At 37.7% G+C, this 21,189-nt stretch overlaps 1 protein-coding gene across 1 annotated transcript in view; it reads left to right on the top strand.

Annotated features, from left to right (window-relative positions):
• The window catches only part of LOC136863323 (sterol O-acyltransferase 1), a 115,769-nt gene that overhangs the window by 48,441 nt on the left and 46,139 nt on the right, over positions 1-21,189 (top strand). Inside the window, exons 4-7 of the mRNA XM_067139710.2 lie at positions 9,806-9,976; positions 10,196-10,344; positions 14,414-14,553; positions 20,982-21,145. Of these exons, the coding sequence (XP_066995811.2) occupies positions 9,806-9,976; positions 10,196-10,344; positions 14,414-14,553; positions 20,982-21,145 (624 nt within the window). The remainder of the gene's footprint in view (positions 1-9,805; positions 9,977-10,195; positions 10,345-14,413; positions 14,554-20,981; positions 21,146-21,189) is intronic.

Below are 21,189 nucleotides of genomic sequence, written 5' to 3' on the forward strand. Positions count from 1 at the left end.
GAAGATGGTTTACCATTGTTTCCAATTTTCACACCAGGCAAAGGCTGGGGCTGTATCGTAATAAAGGCCATGGCCACTTCCTTCCCACTCCTAGCCCTTTCTTATACCATCGTCATAAGACCTATCTGTGTTGGTGCGATGTAAAGCAATTTGTAAAACTCTGTTTTACACACAGGACTCAAATACTGGTTGTAAACCAGTGAAGTCCATAGCGGACATTGATCAGTTGTTCAGCATTTGTTGGGTACACTACAGTGCCGGTATTCACACCTCTGTGCAACTAAAGTCACCTGAACTCCACAACTGACTTCATGGTTCCCGTCTCTAGTCTTGGGCCAATAATCCTCTTTGTAGTAATGGTGTAGTAGCAGGCAGCGGCAATCACCCTTAGGTGGTGCTCACATTCATCAAAAAAAGATACGTTGTCAATCCATTAAACTGTCTCTCGGACAGTGAAAGCCAATTATAAATTTGCGCCCAGTCTACTGGATCTTGAAGTTCCAGTGCATGAAATTAAGTTCATTTCTAATGGTTTTGGGTGCAAAAGATTTTAGCGTGATATGCAGACCTAGGGAGACATTCAGAGTAATCTCATCCCTCTTCTTTTGTGTTAGTGCTATATAGCTTTTTATATTTTATCAACCATCACATCTTGGGTTCAAATTTCCTTGCAATTTTCTTGATTGCTTATATTAGAAGAAACTTAACTTTGGAAAATATTTTGTAAATTCTGAGATAGGTGAGCAGAATCATGTTTTTTTTTGACAGAAAAGAGTGCTGATCCAGTGTTAATTATAAAACTCTTTGAAGACAGATTGCAAACTGTGATAAAGATTGCACATAGTGTCATGGCGGCACGTTTGACATGGTTGTCCTGCTCATATCCAAAGTTAAGTGTGCATTTATACATTGAAATGAATTGCCGTGTTCTGATGGAAGTAACTTGGAAAATATTCCAAGCTCACATGGTCTTGGCTACAGGCACTGGGGAGTGAGTGATATTCGGACATTCAAACCGTGGTCAACAAAGAATTCTTGGAGCTTAAGGGAGAGTTGAAGGATCTTGAAGAATGGCCTAAGAAACAAGGTAACATACAGTGTTCCTGAAGAACCATCCTAAGACATGTAAGATAAACTACTAGTGACAATTGAAAAACACATTTTCAATTGAATTCTTGGTTCTGCTGCAGAAAATTACAAAATTATCTTAAACAGAATATATATTTTTTCCCCTCACCTATTCAATACTGTATATATTTCACTTTTAAAAGCTTTACAAGTTCATTTATCATTATTAAGAGTCAACTAAAAAACAGTACAAGTTTTAGCTCATTGAGTCATCTTCAGCTGCAAAAGAATTAAATAAGACATACATTCATAATTCATTGAAACAGTCTTGTTAAAACTTCTTGAAATCATTTGAAGCTGAATAAAATGTTCTGGATGTTAAAAACTCATGGTTACAAATTTGAATTTACAATGAAGAAAAAGAATGCTGATAACTTGACAAGAATATGTTCTTGATGTGAACATGTAGAAAAAAGATTGCTCATTTGGCAATAAAATGTTAGAAATGATTATATAAAAGTACAGCTATGTTATGCTGACGTCCTGCACTTGGGGATGCTCTTCACTCTGGAGATATAGGAAGTGCCTAATAGAATAACGGACTGGACGAGGAAGCTCAGACTGAAACAGAAACCCAAGGTAACACAGAAATAAATCACAGAAAACAACACATGGACAAAAGCTTCATACAGGAAGCATAACACAGTGACCTACGTTGGGAAAGCATTTCAGCACCAACCAGCCCCAGTGAAAGCTATGCAGAAAAAACCTACACCACCCAACAAGATTAAGAGGCTGGGAAAATAATAAAATTGACATACCTTCTTCCTAGAATGAATAAATGAAAAACAGGATAAGAGATAATAATTTAAGAAATTAAACTAATGGAAATGTCAACTGAACAAAGAGGAGGTCCTTGGAAAATTTTAAATGTGATTAATTCGATTGCGTAGCATAATTCCTCCAAGGTAATAAATAGTTAAATGATCCCTTTAATGGCTGAATTCCAATTTAGAATTTATCAAGGTTAATTAAATGGATAATGTAGTTGCATAGTATATCCTAGTGAAGCACTAATAAGTGTACAAGTTAACTACCCCCCGCCCCCCAAATTACTTAACACCATATGACGAAAATCACCAGCAAAATGAAAACTGTTTTCAAAGGTATTACAGTAGTCTCACAAATTCGAGTCTGGGAAATCCAATGCTCCGTTATATTAGTGTTATTTGAATTTTCATTTTTGCAAATTTAAAACAGTGTTTCTTGATTTTTTCATTCCCTGCTTACTCCCGCATGTCATCGTACCGTCACTCCCCTCTATTGAAATTGCAGGTATGTTTGTTGTGTCTGAAACGAAAATGTTTTTCAGAAAGAAGGGTCTGCCTATTAAAGCAGCTTTATTGCTGAACAATGCAGGGTCACATCCAGATGAACAGTATGTGATGGAATTCATGCTTTATTTTGCCAGGAAATGAAACAAGTTTGATACAAGCCAGGAATGTCTTTAAAACAAAGAGTACTGGCACCGCCCACTATGTTCATTCCTGGAAGCAACAGACCGTCAGGAAAACATCACAAACTTCCTCAGAGAGATAACCATAAGGAATGTAGTGTATTGGTTAGCAGAATCATGGTACGAAGTGAAGCCAGACACACAAGATAATGAAGGAAGATTTTAGGAAGTGCTGTGTCTGCTGACAGTTACTCTGATGACAGCAATGATATACCAGACTTGTCAGGTCTAATCTCACAGATACCTGGATGTAAAGATGCTAGTGAAATCAAAGTTATGGAATGGATGAAGAGTGATGAACTATATGAACTTTGACACATCAATCATTGTAATGTTGAATAAACCAACAGAAGATAACGAGGAAGAGGTTTTAGTAGAGACAGCTCCAAATATGTCTCATAGTGAGGGTCTCACTGCGTTGGCGTCACTACGCTATATAGGACAACGACCCAAGGCAACTCGCAGAAACATCCTCTTTAAGTGATCGTGTGACATTGTTGCACATAAATGATGCAAAAATTCAGAAACATAAGTCAGTTAAGGACTTTTTCAAAAAATAACCTTAATCCATAACTCTATAAGAAATGACAATGCAGGACTTGAGCTTAAATGTTTGCCGGATTTTTTCCTATTTCACAATTTTCCGTGTTGCTCCATATAATCAGAGTTATTCCAAATATGAGATACCTTCCCCCCCCCCAATTACCTTAGATTATCGTGTACAAATGAATCAGGAACAATACCATGACATAACCCACAAATAAGCTATAAATTAAGAACACCACCAAACATCAGTTGATATTCCACACAAATACAAAACTGAATCAATATTAACAAACCAATTCCGCCCCCCCCCCCCCAAAAAAAAGTTCCACCCATATAACGTTTAAAGAAAAGCCTACAAGAAAAATGGGAGGAGGTTAACTTAATGAACACAGACCCCAAAACCGAAGTTAAATGAAACGTGGCCAAGAAGAGTAAGGCATAAAACGCAAGAAAATAACATTTAAAGGAGCACTTGTTTGCTTTCATATGGACTTATGATGCCTGAAATGAATTGGTGTATGGCTATTAGTGCTGGGAGGTGTCCGAGGTCTTCGACTCGCCAGGTGCTGGTCTTTTGATTTGACGCCCGTAGGTGATCTGCGCGTCGTGATGAGGGTGACATTATGATTAAGACGACACACCCAGTCCCCGTGCCAGGGAAATTAACCAATTATGGTTAAAATTCCCAACCCTGCCAGGAATCGAACCCGAGGCCCCTGTGACCAAAGGCTAGCACGCTAACCATTTAGCCATGGAGCCAGACAAAAACTCGTGTCGTCATCCCGAGGTGGTGCAGCTCCTTTCAGGCACACCCCCAAAGGAGGTGAGCTGCATGTACCATTCCAACCACATATACCAGCCCTCCTGCCATTCTTAAATTTCCGGTAATACCAGGAATCTAAATCCCCCCCCCGATGAGGGCAGCTAATAACAATAACTGTTACACTATGGAGGCGGACATGCCTGAAATAGTAAAGCTATATTGATTTTTAGGTCATCAATATAAAGCTTAGACATGAATTGGGAAACACAGAATGACCAATGCTCAAAATTAAATACTTGATGTAAAAATAATACAGTAATGATAGTAATAATGGAAATCGAAGCATGCAATTATTACAGGCTATAAATTTCACACAGCTTGGAAATAAATAAAATGAGAAAAGAAAAACAAAATCTGCAGTCTGATCTGTAAGAGAATTATAACAAACTTAAAATAGAATAACAATTTAAAGTAAGAATAAGAGGAGATAAAATTTGAACCAAAAACACTATTTAAAATTAATGCATACCAATAATAACAACGTTACACATGCAGCATTAGGTAAAATAATTAAAATTTCAAATACCGGTAGAGGAACATTAGTTCTCTCAATAACGACCAATGCATGGCTGAAGCAAAAGATTGAAACGTCATTGAGACACGCGCCATATTGCCAATGTACATAATTTCGTCTGTTTTAAATAAAACAGTAGCAATTTTCATTGGGAAGGTTTCACTGATTTCACTTTTTTTGCACAAGATTCAGCTGTAGAAGTCATTCATATTAGTGTACTCGCATGAATTTCTTGCAAAATAGGTTGGCATACCTTACCACGTGCTTTTACCTCGTGTCTTGTAGGTATTCCATAAAATAAAATTAATCTTCTGGATGGCCAAAAATAAGAGTAGAGAAGGCTTTAACCTCATTAGCTCTGCCAGGTTCAGTTTTATTCGCCCACCACAAGGCGAACATGAAGATATTCCTGACCGTTGCACGGACCTTGTGAAGCGACATGCTCACGGCTCAATTTCACAGGAGCCACTGACAACGATACAAGGAGAAAGTTCCGCACGCAGTGGGAGAAAACAACTGCCTATTGCCAGCCGCATCAGTTTCTTTGAAGCGCTACTAGATGTCGCTACCATACACACTTCTACGTAATGCCTAACAGTTGGCAGAACATGTCAGAGATCAAATTCGCACTCGTAAGTGAACCGCGAAACTTAAAAAAAATTAAAATTCTCGTGCACCGTCTATAGACGGGCGTAGCACTGGTGGATCGGCTGCGTCAGCCCGTCTATAGGCGGGTGTAGCACTCGTCGGGTTAAATACCTCTCCCCTTCTGATAGAGCTCCCTCCAGGTCATCCACACATTCCCTCTTGTCCATTCCCATTCAGCACAGTAGCTCGTACGATGACTCATTCACACCTGCTACCGTACATTCCTGGAACTCAATCCCAGCTGAAATTAGAGGGATAGGCAATCCGAGGCTATTTAAAAGGAAATGTTTAGTGTGTTACTCAAATCGGTTAAAAGGTAGATCTCACTAGTGTAAAAAAGTAATATTTTGTTCTTAATTATCAATAAGGATACAAAATTATAGAGGTTAAGTAAATTAATTTTTGTGATTTTTAGAAATATGTGTAAAAAATGATTTTATGTACATTATTCTATAAATTGTATAAAGGTGTTGTATAATATGGTCTGGCATAATAGCAATCTTCATAGCCTGAGCCCTGCTATATAAGAAAGGCAATAAACTAAACTAAACTGTCAAAGTCAAATGACTGCTGAAAGGTGTTATGATGCTTTAAGGAGAATTCCAATCTTTACAAATTCAGTTTATTCCTTTCAGAACATTAAATCATGGTACATTTCATCCTCATTTGAAGACATCTTAAGCCATCAAAGTTCAAAAAAACAAAAAGAGAACAAGGATATATATTTAAACTTTTAATGACACTGGATAATTCGTGGTATCTGATCGTGTATATGTACTCAGAACAAACTTTGTAACTATTAAAATATCACATCGCGCACACATCTTGAATTAAAACATTCCTTTTTAGTTCTAATTTCCTATTTTGATATTCATGTTCTAGCTTTTTTAATTCCCCATCTTTCAATTGACTGCTGTCACTACTTCTGGCTCATTCAACATTGTTCACTTTATTGGCCTTATTTCATTTTTCTATTGCCTCGTTCACTCTGTCATTCCACCAGAACGTTATTTTATTCATTACTTTCCTGCTTATTCTTCCATACACATCTTCTGCACTACTGATGAAACTAGTTTTAAAATTACTCCATTCTGCATTATTACAGCTGGACTCTGATATTGGTAACTTGATTTTGATCATTTCTTGGAACTTCTGTTTACAGTCCTCTTCCTTTAGCTTCCAGTCTTTAATCCTTGGTATTCTCTTCTTTGTCTTTGTCTTCAGCGCTTTGATTCTGTCAGGTCAGCCACTATCGAGACATTCCGTAGGAATGCTTTCACATCTCGCACTCGTTCTCCACACCTAAGGTCAGCTATTATGTAATCTATTACAGACTTATAGCCACCATCCCAACTGTACCATATTTTATAACTTTCTTTCTTCTGTAAGCATGTGTTCTTTATCAGTCAGTTATTCCTCAAGCAGTGATCTAGTAGAAGTTTTCCTTCCATGTTCCTTGTACCATATCTGAAAGGCCTCATCATCCCTTCATATCAAGTTTGCTTTACTCCTATCTGGGCATTAGTACAGTCGCCTACTTGTAATACATTCTCCTCATTTATACTGTCCTCTAGTTGTTGGAGGAAGTTCAGCTTTTCTTCGTCACTACAACCCTGCTGAGGGTTAGATATTCTCCTTTCAAAAACACCTTCACTTTAATAATCCTCTCATTAATGAAAGTAACATCAGAAATGCAGTCAGTGTCTTTGACAAAAACAATGCCAACTCCATACCTTGCTTCTGTCTTGTTTCTGCACCAGTACAGTTTATATCCATCAGTCAGTAGTTTTGTGTTGCATCCCTTCCATTTAACTTACTTATACCCAAGATGTTAATGTGTCTGTGCTTCATATCTGTTATTTCATTACATTTTCCAGTCATTGTTAATATCTTCAAGGTACCAACTCAGGCTCGTTTTTCTCTTATTTCATCTACATTTGGTCTGATCTCTTATATATTTGGAGTCATAATTATTTCCAAAAGTACTTGAAGTTTCGTCTTTAGTTATTTTTCATTCTCAGGCTTGTTTTTTGGTTGAAAGCAATTTGCTCAGTACTCTCGTCTTGCTAGGCCTATCGCTGAAGAGGATTTTTCTTTCTGAATTTTTCTCCCTTAGCCTTAAGCAGTCCCCTGCCACATTTGCAAGGCAGTGGTTTGTTACAGATTTGTTAGTTCCTACACAAAGGCTTCATCAAACCACCTAAGGGGAACTCTTTTGCCCATAGCCATTGGTTCACCCTTTCAGGTTTGGTACTGGCTGCCCAACCCTCGGCCGGACAGTCGCAGGTCGTACTGTCTGTCATATACTGTAGCAGGAATTTTTCTGGCATAACAATAACCAGTATTGCTGTAAAATAAACAAAGGTAGCTAGTAGACCTACTTGAAGTGCATTGGCAGCTTGTAGTGAATGGAAGGGAAGGGGGAGGTGGTTGTGACAGACTTGCTTACAGGCAAGAAGTGTACTTTTTACTGACAGGGACATCCGGTAGGTAGGTAAATATCACACCAGCGTGTAGAGATAAGGAAATGACCAGATGTTCATCTCTTGTTACCTCACAATCTCAAAGATGAATTTGTTCTCTGGACTTTAATAACATGTGCACTGTTTGTGAAACACAGCACAAACTACAGCTGATTAAATAGTGGGATGCCCGACGTTTGGTTATCCTGGACACAGTACTGTTAAAAGAGAACCTATTCTCATGATGTATAGCAAATACAGTAGAGACAATACACGACACTTACTGATTTAGCCTTGTTAAAATGGGAGAGAATTCGACGGTGGCGCTCCTAGTGACTTGACCTGAAAAGTCGCGCTAAATTCAAATATTAATGGAAATGCATATATGAAAATGGATAAATAAATTACGTCTAGAAAGAAAGTGTTATTGAGATAATAACTTAGAAGTTGCTAGAGCAATTCTGGATAAATGAATGAAGAATTATTTAAAAGGTTATTATTTAAAGACTGAAATTAGACATACAAACAAGATGTGAAATTGACTGCTGTGAAATGGCTTGATCTTTCATTTATGTATTACTTTTTTTTTTTTTTTTTTTTTTTTTTGCTTTAGCATTCCTGCCTGAACTTTTATGGTTAGATTTGTCTTTTTTCTCATTTAAAAACATTTTATCATCACATTAAGACACTTGTCAATAAAAATATCGGCACATTCCTTACACACATGATGCAATGAATTAACATTTAAAAGCTGGCAAATTTTCCTCTTAACACGAAGCCTACTAACAGAAAGAAAATCTATAAAATTAGCCTATAAAACATACAATACTTCCCTATAAGCAGTACTTGCTATTACATTAGGGTAAAGTAAATTTGGATCATCATACTGCTTCAACAAAATGTGTACATTTCTTAAGTCACCTATATTTTGTTCAGTGCTTGACAACACATTACGATATTCCAAATGGGGTAACTTGGAACACAAGCCACACACATACGAATATGCATTTTCTTGTACACCTTATCCAAATCACTTCTGTGACATTTCAAAACCCACAGATCACTCCTACAACAGCACATCGGTATTGAAGGTTAACTGCTGCACTATACAATAAAATATGCATATTATATTTTAAGCCAGTTAAAATATGGTTCGAGCAGGTCAGAAGATTATCAAGTACTATAAAAATCTCTTGTCACTGGAAGAATATATATGCAAACACAAAATTACTTACATTTTCTTGTCACAAGGGAAGCGAAAGAAAGACCGCGCATTCTTCTCTACTTCATAGTTACTGCAGCCAAACACAGCACATACCTTTCCCCTCATGTTGAGAGGAGATATCAAGGAATGACACACGCTTCTATTTAATTATGTCACCTCACTGAAAACGCATAAATAACACCAAAAACTTCACACACAAATAAACGTGCTCTTATGACAGAATCAGTAGTTCTCAGGTCTACCCGCTAGAGAGAGCTCTAATAGCTGTCCCTCGCTATCTCGCTGAGTGTCATGTATTGTCTCTACTGTATTTGTGTATAGTTCATAGGAACATAAGTGTATTTTGAAGCAGAATATCTTCTATTCTGTTTGAAAAGTTCTGAACTAGCTGCAGTTCATAAATTCAATTTTCTAGTACATTTCTCATTTGAAGGTTTTCAGTAGAAATTGGGGGTGATGGGAAATGGAGAGACCTTCAAGCGTGGAAATCTGCTAAGCCTGGTAATTCTGTATTTAACCATTTTAAATACAGGGCAGTATTGTGTTTGGTTATATACAAGAACAGGTAACAGTGGATTGTGGTATGATTAGTCACTATAGGCTACATTGATACCGTCCACTTAGCAGGCACACTTAAATTCAGAGTGTGATGAGACTAGTTCTTCTGCTCATTCTGATAGACCAAGGTGGGATAGTGGCATGGAGACATTCTTGCAATACATAACGGAAGAGGCCTACAGAATTTCCAACTTCTCACAGAGGTGGCTTTCATTAAATTCTTTCTTAACTATGATCATAGTGTCAACAGTCATGTAGTATTAATTTTTTTTTGAAAACTTAAATCAATATGTGTATGCCTATTCGTTGAAATGGGAACATGATAGTAATATACACTGCACAAGATATTTTACATTAATTGAAACCTGTCAGTTTTGTTTCAGAGACTAAAGGAAGTTTAATACTGGTATTAGTTCTCATTTTTCTTTATTTTTACTTTTTTCAGGAAACCATCTGAAGATGGAAATCTCCCCGACAAGCAATTCTTACCTAGGGAGTCGGTCTTAACTTACCTGTTCGAAATTCGCCATTTCAGAACAATATATAACATCTTTATTGTAATTTTGATGATACTGTTCTTACACACGGCGATTTATGATGTGTTTGTCACTGGAGAGTTAGTATGAATTATTATTATTATTATTATTATTATTATTATTATTATTATTATTATTATTATTATTATTATTATTATTAAGAAGTTTAAATATGTGTTTAAATACAATTATAAAATATATTTACTGAAGATTTTAAATTTAGGATGTACATTACTTGGAATTATTTTCAATTATGTTCTGTAGATTTGTTTTTTTTTTTTTTTTTTTGTTTTTTTTAGGTTGAATTTGGGGTTGTCCCTTATTCAGTGGAATTTTGGAGGACTCAGTCATGTGGCAATGATATGGCTGGGAATGATGATTACGACATTAACTGTATACCCATGCTTCAGCTATTGGTGCTATCAGAGAATTAGTCTTACTCCAAAGTGTAAGTTCCTGCAGAAAACATCAGAGCTAAATGTCAAAAGATTTTTTTCAGCTTCTAAATTACTTTCAGGACTTGAAAAAAAAAATTTTAATAATGCAGCCACAGATTATTGTTGTTGTTGTTGTTGAAAATAGCACAGAGTAATTCTGTAATTATAGCTTACACTGTCAGCAATGGAAAACATCCAGAAGGAATGATGTGTTGTTGCTTGAGTCATCATTCCATAGGCTGGTTTGATGCTGCTCTCCATGCCACTCCATCCTGTGCTAACCTTTTCATTTAACTACATCCTACATCTGCTCTAATCTGCTTGTCATGTTCATACCTTGATCTACCCTTACTGTTCTTACTGTCTACACAGCCCTCAAAACCAACTGAACAAGTCCTTTTTATCTTAAGATGTGTCTTATTATTCTATTTCTTCTTCTGAACAAATTTAGCCAAATCAATCTCCTCTCACCAATTTTGATTCAGTATCTCTTCCTTCGTGATTCGATCTACCCATCTCTCCTTCAGCATTCTTCTGTAACACCACATTTCATAAGCTTCTATTCTCTTTCTTTCTGAGCTAGTTATAGTCTGTCACACTTCTATAAAATGCCAGATTTCCGTCACAATATGGCATGATTTGACTCCCCCCCAAGCTCACAAATACGCGACCTACAATAACCTGCTGAATCGTGCCTTCATTGTACCAATGTCTAAGTGCAACTTGGACAAAGAACTGAACATCATCCAGTCAATGGCCAAGGCTAACAGTTTTAAAGGGGACTTTATAGAACGTATAATTAGTAAATTTAAACATCGCCCTCACACCACTTTGATTTACGTTTAATAAAGAAGTTTATAAGATCACAAATATTTTTAAGAAACTGAATGTCAGGATCTCTTTCAAAACAGATAACAGAAGTGCAGAAGTTTTACATAGTACATCAGCAATTAATAGATTTAATCCATACTCTAAGTCTGGGGTGTATAGGTTCAAATGTAAAGACGGGGGCAGTGGATATTTAGGGCAAACTGGACGTAGTTTCAGTGTTAGGTATAATGAACACCTTAATGCTGTGAAATATAATAGATTCTCAGCTGTAGGCCAGCATGTCCACGATCGTAAGCACAAGTTCACGGACATAGAGCAAGACCTTGAGATTATGGAGACGCTAAGTAATGGGCCTATGCTCGACATTACAGAGGCGTGTTTCATACATTTAGACCAGTATTACAATGCTAATCTTAATTTAAATGAAATTTCAGAAACGCTAAGTCTTATTTGATTTCTTGATCACACTGCTTACCAAGTTAAGATTTCTAGGAAATTCTACCGTTTTTCGAGCTCCACGCAATAGTTTTTCGTATTATTATTTTTGTCCATAATGTCTGCCGGACCCCTGCTCCGCTATCACTCCATAAGCGTTTCCCCCGGCCACCCCTACTTCCCCTCCTTAACGTCTCTCCGCACAACACACATGACACGAACAGGCCACACTCCTTGTGCTGCAGGCGCTGCACTAAGTCTATGGCTGTTAAGGTGAGTTTACTAAAAACAAGTTTAATATGACAAGTTTTGCAACCAGTCTCCCTTCGTTAATATTGGGCTTTCGTCATTGCAGGGATCCTGTATTGAACTGAGAAGCTTAGTCTATTTAACATCTTCAGGGCATATATTGTCACAGTTCTACCTAATCTGAAAACAACACAAGTTTTACATTTTGCTACAACCACCAAGTTTCAGAAGACGGCGTATTTTACTATTTATAACATAACACGACTTTTATACGCATAAGATTTTTAAAGTATTATAACTGTGAATGAACATTTTAATACCATGAATTTGAATTTAGATCTGTACTGTTTAACTCTAATATTGTGTTTGACCTTGGAGTTCAATGCCAATGAACTGATGTACAGAGCGTAAAAAGTATTAAGTATTACTAAATAATGGAATCCAACTCATTATCTTGAGATGAGATTTTTCACTTATGTTTTTAATGTTTTGACCCCAAGTTGTTAACTTGTAGTAACCTGGGGTAATTTTTAACTTAACACAATTTAACACAAGAAATTAAGGAGTTACTTGTATGAATACCGTATGTTGTATATTTTATGTGTATTGCCAAGTTTCTTTTTACTGTCACGCAGCTGATGATGGCGCTGTAATTAGCGCCAAAACTAGTACTGCAATTAATGATATGTTGTAAAACACCTGACAACATTGTTTTCTTATTGAAAAAGGTGGAACCTGTAAGATTTTATAAGTATTTGTAAAAGTGAACATAGACGTATGGGCCTGTTTTGCGCAGAATGCAGAAGTTTGTCCGCCATTTTCTCTAGTTAATAAAGCAAATAACGTTATTATTGTTGTTGTTGTTAGGCTGGGATATGTTTTTATCTTCATTCTTTCTGGACAAGCCAGTATGCAGAAATATCCCATTCACAATAATGCAGTATGTGATCATAAACATAATGGGAGGTGGTCCTGTTTTGTGTTCTCACACCTTCACTGCAAATTTCAGCCTTACACCATTGAAAATACCATTCCCCTGGACTTCATCCAATAGAAAGTGAAGGACATAAGAATCCTGTACAAATTTTTGTTTGAAGACAGTGTTGCGTTTATTGAGGGGGATGATAAACCAAGACTGAACAGTAAATGAAGTAGGGCCTTGTGGTATTTTTCTCTGGCAGTGTTAACCCGTTCGGTGTGCGATGCGGCGAGGTCCGTGGCTACACGCCGCTTGCTCGGTGGGGAATGTGGCTATATCCGCCGATTCAAATTATATTTTTTTCTCAGTTGCCTGCCTGCTGAAGTTTATTTCTTTTTCAGCAGCATATTCTGGACGAGTCTGCCTGTGATGTTAATTTTTTCATGTGAGACTTGTTCTAATTGGCAAGAAGACTATTGTTTGTGTCTGGTGGGACCAGAGCGATATTGGTTTTATGAACTCTTGAAGCCCGGCGAAACCATTAATTCACAACGCTGTCGTCAACAAATGATTAATTTAAATCACGCATTGATCGAAAGACGGAATGGGCCAGAAGACAAATCAAAGTGATTTTGTTACATGGTAATGCGGCATCTCAAACGGCAAAACCAGTGAAAACCACCTTGAAATCGCCCGGTTGGGACATTTTTCCGCACTTGCGGTACCACCCTGACCTGGCGCCATCTATTACCTCTTCGCATGAATGGGGCATTACTTCACCAATTTCAAGAAAGTTGGAAAATGGCTCCACGAATGGTTTGCTGCAAAAGACGAGCAGTTTTTTGACACGGTATTCATAACTTACCTGAAAGATGGGCGAACTGTGTAGAAGCCAATGACCAGTGTTTTGAATAAACAAAAAATGAATTTCCCTTGACAATTGTTTTTTTTTTTTTTTTTTTTTTTCCACAAAAACTGGCAAAAAGTTATGCATACACCTGGTATGTAATACTTGCTGATGCAAAAAAAATTTGATTAAAAATAACACACTTTTTAAAGGAAATATTTGATGAATAGTAAAAAAAAGGAAAATAAATAAAAAAATCTACAGGTTTTCTTCAACATAGTAACAAGGTTGCGATATTTCTTCCGTCTGAAGAGGTGAAAGTCAAATGGTGCAAGATATGGTAGATGATAGGAGTTCCTCACAGCCAGGCATCATGATTTTTGCACGAATGGAAGCCGCAGTGTGGGGGCGAGCATTGTCACCTCTTCAGACCTCTCAATAAATTTCTATGAGGTCAGTGCTTCAGTTTAGATGAAATGGAATCAGTTGTGCCGTACTTCCCGGGAACAGAGTTCTGTGGAGGAGGCACATTGAATTTGGTGGCATAATGGGAGAAATGTCTGGAGAGATTATGTTGAAAGATTGGTAATACTAGTAAATTTTTGCTTTTCCTGCTCATTACTTCAGTGAGATCTATGTTTTGGGACGTGGGCTTTTATCCCAGCCTCATTCCTCTAATGGCATGTCAGCACTAGCACTTGCTATTTTCTTGGTGTCTTAGGTTCTCTTTTAATATTAATCTTTCCTTCTTGTGGTTGTGGTTATATTATGCTGTTGCATGTTTTCTGTTTCTTTGCAGCCATTTTATTAAGAGCTTGGGACTGGGGTTGGCTGTGTGCCTTGATGGCTTGTCAAGCCTTGCTTGGCATTGTGCCAGTAGTTTTACTCCTCAGTTACAAATTTCCTCCGGCCTCATCATTCATGCTGCTTATGGAACAGGTATTTACAGTGTAATACAAAATTTAAAATGTTGCTGTTATGACCTTTGAGTTAGTGTGCAGTTTCTTTCTGTGATACAAATAATTAACAAGCACCACAATTTATTTACTTATCATATATGGTAATATTTTAGGACCTTATCTCAGGAGAATAGCCTATAACACAGTATTGACGTATTGGGCTTACACCCTTCTCTGTCCTAATCTTTTACCATTTTGATTTTTGTCTTTTCCATTTCCCTGTCGTTATCCAGCTTTCTTTCTATCTTAACACTTCCCACATCAGGGCTGAAAATCAGTCGAGTTGGTCCCTCAGTAAATGTAGAAGTTCACTCTCCTGATGTAGCTGAGAAGCAGAAACAAGCGGAGAAGAAGAACTGGGATTGGTAAGAAGAGAGCCCTTCTATGCAAAGCAGTATTTTCCTTTTTCTCTTGTGTTTGTACGTTTGTCCTTGTCTCCTCTTTCCACACTGTGTTATCGTGTTAATCCTAATATCTTTCTATACATGATGTGATGGTATGAACAGAGGGTGGCCTAGTTATTAGACTCAAGGTGAAAAAAGTGAATAAGTACAGTTCCTCAATAAAATACTCTTCATTAAACATACTTAATGCTAATATTATTCACTTAACAATATCTTGGGTATTGGTTTGTTGTGGTAGCACTGCAGTCAGCTGGTGCTTCATTTGTGGATTACGAAAATCAGCCTCTTAAGCGTGAAGTATTTTATCGTAAATATTAAATGAATTAGTGTGTTTTTGGAAGTTAAATGCTTCTATTAATTTAGAGAATTATTATCTTGTGTGTTTTATATACAGGATACACTAAACAGATACTGTATTTTCAAATTTTAGTGTGAAGTTGTGTCACAAATCAAAAGTGAGGTTATGGGTAAGGCAGCGATCTATGTCCTCGGAAAATAGCAGTTACACGTGTTCTTTTACAATAAAAGACTTACTTGCAGGGGGCCATAGCACAAAAACTGAATATATCCCAAAAATCTGTTGGGAGAATCAAAAACAGTGCGGTAAAGGGCTAGAATTCCAACGGAATCATAGTGGGAAATGTGGACGTAAACAGAGGCATGAGAAAACTTTAAAATCTTCTCCTACAAAACAGGAAATCAACTAATAAGGAACTCTCACTCAAGATGCATGAGTATGGAGTGGATGTGTCGCCAAGGACAGTGCAAAGAACACTCGGTAGGGAAGGATTTCAAACTCGTCGGCGTAGATAAAGAGCCAAGATCACTCCTTCAATGGCTGTGAAGGGCCTTCAGTTGGCTAGAGGCCTCAAACACTGGACCCAATTAGATTGGCAAAAGGTAAATCATTTTATTTACTTATTTCTACAATAGACATCAAAATTTTATTTAGAAGGATTAATTACTTGAGGAGGCCTGCTAGAGTAAAATGTCACATATTGAGAATTTTTGGAAGTTCATTTTAATGTTAACCAGGCAAGTTGGCCGTGCGCGTAGAGGCGCGCGGCTGTGAGCTTGCATCCGGGAGATAGTAGGATTGAATCCCACTATCGGCAGCCCTGAAAATGGTTTTCCGTGGTTTCCCATTTTCACACCAGGCAAATGCTGGGGCTGTACCTTAATTAAGGCCACGGCCGCTTCCTTCCAACTCCTAGGCTTTCCTATCCCATTGTCGCCATAAGACCTATCTGTGTCGCTGCTACATAAAGCCCCTAGCAAAAAAAAAAAATGTTAATGTTATGTATGGAACTGTTTCCCCCTCTCCTTGAATGTCAGTCATAAGCTGAATGGTACAAAGGGGTCTGTTTTCCTTCCAGGTGTCTTTACAAATATATCCATTTTCTCTGTTTGCGATGAATCCTCCCAATACATCAGGAGGAGATTGAACAAGGAATCCAACATTGTTTGTTTTCAACAAAGTGTTAAACACCCAACCAGTATGATGGTTTGGGGAATGATGTCAGTGTGGAGCCCTGGAGATATTTATATTGTAGAGGGAACTATGAATCAGTATCAGTACCTTAGGATACTGACAGAAGTACTTCTGCCAAAAGCAAATGGCTTGTTTCCAAATGGGGAATTTGTCATGATGCAGGATGGAGCTCCCTGTCACACGGAAAAGTCATTGTTGAATTATTTGGCTGAGGAGGAGGTCAGTGTTCTCCCCTGGCTAGGGAACTCACCAGATCTTAACCCTATTGAAAATCTCTGGGCTATTATTAACACATTGGAGACGCCGCTCGTAGAAACTACGGGCGCGCTAATTCATTGCTGCTGACGGAGCTCAGAGAATCTAGGGGCACGATTGCACTGTAGATAAAAAATTGTAGCTGCCGTTTCAGCGAGCTGTGACTTCACTAGGATACTGTTGAATGCTTCTATAGGCATAAAATATACTAGTTATAGGCATAAGTTGAGAGCTCTTCCTTCAAGGCATTGATAGCACAGCCACGTTCCTACATAACCTAAGGCTGCGTCATCGTTGACTCTCAGCTGTAAAATGGGCGGGAAAGTACGTACGGTACATGTGGACAGGAAGAGTGTGTGTTCGAGAGGCAGGCTTGTTTGTGTAATTCTTGTGAATATATAGCATGTCTAATTCAAGTGTACGAAATTTCGACAACGAATCCTTAATGGATGTTCTTATGGAAGACAACTTCTGAAAATGAGGATGAGCACAACAATTACACACTAGGTAAACATGATGATTCTGGCGCTTCAGGCTAGTAAATGTAGAAAATGAGCTAATTTCAAATTGATGTGAAGTGTAACGTAGTTTTATATCGCTTCCTTGAAGTGGGTTATGTAATACTGTTTTACACCGCTTACTAAAAATGTGAGTGTTTCCCGTGTACCTGCAGCAACTCGATGCAACCCCGTCGTCAAACAAAGAACAGTGGGAATGTAAATTCCTGTTTGTAAAGAAGGATACCGGTACCAATTTACCAATTAGGTTAGAATCTGTATTAGTGTGTTTTAGTAGATGTGCCCACAAAGTCAAATTTCAAAATATTAACCTAACTGGCATCCATAGCTGCGTCAGATTTTTTTTTTTTGTTTGTAGAACTTATTATATTCATAAATTTGTCCGACTCGTTGGCTGAATGGTCAGCGTACTGACCTTCGGTTCAGAGGGTCCCGGGTTCGATTCCCGGCCGGGTCAGGGATTTTAATCGCTTCTGATTAATTCTTCTGGCTCGGGGACTGGGTGTATGTGTCCGTCCCAACACTCCCCTCTTCATATTCACACAACACACTACACTTCCAACCACCACAGAAACACGCAATAGTGATTACATCCCTCCATATAGGGTTGGCGTCAGGAAGGGCATCCGGCCGTAAAACAGGGCCAAATCCACATGTGCGACACAGATCGCACCCGCGACCCCACAGGTGTGGGAAAAGCGGCAGGAAAAGAAGAATTATATTCATAAATTTATATTTAAAAATTGCTGCACTTTTATAATAATTAAAACTCATTTTTCTGTACAAGAAAGTGTGATCTTTCTATACATTCTAAAAGTAGTTATAGTTGTGGATTACCCTAGCACTGAAAAATTTTCAAAAACCATTAAAAATCCTGCAATTTCTGGAGGGTAGCACATTCAAATATGGCTGTCTCCAATGTGTTAAACACACAGGAATGCATACCAAGTACTGATCATTGTGTAGGATTCATTAATTAATTAATTATGTAATTTTATGTAAATAAGGACTGGTGAGTTCCAAAATTGACCTTGAGTCTAATAATTTGGCCACCCTCTGTATGTGTACCGTAGATTTCGGTAAGAAAAGGAAATTTTTGTAATGTGAAGATTTCTTGCTCAATCTGAGAAATGTTAGTTTGTTTTGGCTGCTGTTCAATCATGGCATGCTTTTCCATTTAGATCTTTACTTGTTCAAATGATCTTGTCGTAGGAACATTTTCTTTGACATGTTGAGAAATGGTCCAGGTATGATTAATTCAAAATGGAAGTTATTTGACCCTCGTATTGTTATACTTGATTGAGCAGGCAACTTCATGTTGAAATTACGAGCATCACAGCTGTAGCTATCTCTTCATTGCTCACTTGACTCTCTTCCTCCTTAGCAGAAGATTCATGCAATATGCAAGTTTTAGAAATTGCCTTGTGGTAGCATGTGTGCACTTCTTAACTCATTCCAGTCTAACTGCGAGCATAGCTTAATTGGTCAGATGAATAACTTTGTCTTCCTGTTAATGACTCATGTGTCAAGAAAGGCAGACTTAAATTCATCCTGGACTGCAAAATGGGGTGTCATACTCAATTATCTGTGCTGTCTATTCAACATCCAGCAGTCGGAAGGGCGACAATCTTGGCTTTTACCAAATCGCTAGCTGCTTGTGCCTTGATATCATGAATATCTGAAACAGTATTCTTGAACATATTCATCACTTGCAGACTTGTACATCCCTCCCAACAGATTGCAGCTACGTGGAAGTTTGTGTCGCGGATTTTATTAATATATGAACTTTTTAAAATCTTTCTTATCTACAACAGGTGAGGGTTGAATGCTGGTCGTCACGAACTTGCCCACTTGAGACCCCTTCATATATACCATATTTCTCTGAATGCAAGATGACCCCCACTTTTTCGTCAAGAAAAATAAATCAGGCTTAAAAAGTGCATTGTGAAATCATATGAATTCCTTTCTTGTACAGTATGCATTTTAGACTATCTTTGTCTTCATGTCAGTGCCGAACCTTGGCTTTATTTATGCCGTATTTTCTTGCAGCTGGATAATTATTCATTATTTCTGTGAGTTTAATAACCATGATATTAAAATTAGCATCATAATATTTGCTGGCAATACCTGTTCCCAGTCTCCACAATACGACGATGCATCAGTAAAATATTCCTCCTGTCTACAAAACTGTTACTTTTAGTAAGCATCAGGTGCAACCGGCTGCCGCTAGACACACGTCTTGCTTCCCGGCTTCGGTCGACTTCAGCAGCTAGCAATGTATAATGAAGACGCAGACGTTGAAGGTTAAAGAGTTTGTTGCGCCGTGATATGGCCATTCTGCCCTTAAGTTTTTCACACACTTGCCTCACAATTTCTGACTTCCTTAAAGCGTTCTTGTTGTGGGCCACTGAATGCCGTTTTTTATACATTATGCATTTTTAAGCTGTCTTTGCCTTCACGCTAACTTGGAATATTGGCTTTAGTTATACCATATTTTTTTGTGGCTACACAATTATTCTTCATTTCTGCATGTTTAATTAACCATTGATTTAATTTGGCATCATAATATCAGTGAGAACCCGTTGAAAATTTGTCGGCAATTCCTGTTCCATGTATCTTTACAATACGACGATGCATCTCAAAAACATTCCTGCTGTCTGTAAAACTGTTAATTTTACTAAGTGTCAGGTACAACTCTGCCACTGAGTAACCATGGCCTTTCTAAGAATTTGAAAGCTTGCAGATTTTGATGCCATTCTGCAGATTTGAGAGTCTTTTGTAGAGGCTAATACAGAGATATTTTTAAAAATATATTTAGGGGATTGCCATTTGCCTGGTCATGCGTGCTGCAAGTCTGTCTCCTGCCAAGTAGAATGTCATTCATTATCTCTTCACTATTTCCCAAGAACTAGACACATTACACAGAGGCACTGTACAACCAGTTGCCACAGCTAGTGATGTAGCCTCTAGGCCTAATAAAGATGCGGATATTGAAGGTAGAGTTTTATGCACGTGCGGGGGGTGAAGGGAAGCAGTGTGGTTACCGTAGTAGCTGCCAGTGGTGTTTTTACTGTTAGTCATGAATGCAAGACGGCCCTTGATTTTTCCCACAAGATTCTGAGAAACAACGTTGTCTCGGATTGGAATAAATATGTTGTTACCCCTATGCACACATTTTATCTCCTGTAGCATAAATGCGTAAATCTTACTACTGAGTTTGCACTTTGTTGATTTCTGTTTTTCTGAGCACTGCTGTGAAGTGTTGGGCATCTAATGGTTTTCCTAGCATTGCATTAAAATTTATTATTAATTACGTATAAATACTGTAAAATCGATTAGGTACTGTAAATATGAACCAAATCAAATTACATTTTATCATTTCGTTAAATTATCCCTCCTGAAAGCCCATCAAACAAATAAGCATGTAGAATAATTGTTGCAATTTGATTTTATTCAGTAATGTCTAACTTCAAACCTACCTGGCTTTTCTGTACACAAGTCGGTTGTAGCTCATACACTGCTTCATCGAGGAATGACTAATAAACCAAGGCATGCTACCCTTGTGCAACTTTCAAATGAAATCACAAAATTTAAACTCCTTAAAGGGCAAGAAAAGCTTGTAGTGATAGCATTTTCTCTTGTGTTACAGGTGTGAACTTTTCTTGACTAGTGTCAGGTTGCTTTTGTATTGTCTGTTAGGAAATTTCCCATAAATATATGATTATGTTGCATTTTACAGGTCCGCCTTATGATGAAGATCCATGCATTTGTACGAAGTAACATTCCTCGTGCATTACAATACAAACCTCATACTGATGTTGATTCAGCACCCTGTCCAGAATTTGAAAAATTTTTGTATTTCCTCTTTGCACCTACCCTTGTCTACCAGGATTCTTATCCAAGGTTTGTTTACATAAAATTAGAACATTATCTTGAGATTCTTGGAA

This window comes from Anabrus simplex, chromosome 2, assembly GCF_040414725.1.
Source record: "Anabrus simplex isolate iqAnaSimp1 chromosome 2, ASM4041472v1, whole genome shotgun sequence".
NCBI lineage: Eukaryota > Metazoa > Arthropoda > Insecta > Orthoptera > Tettigoniidae > Anabrus > Anabrus simplex.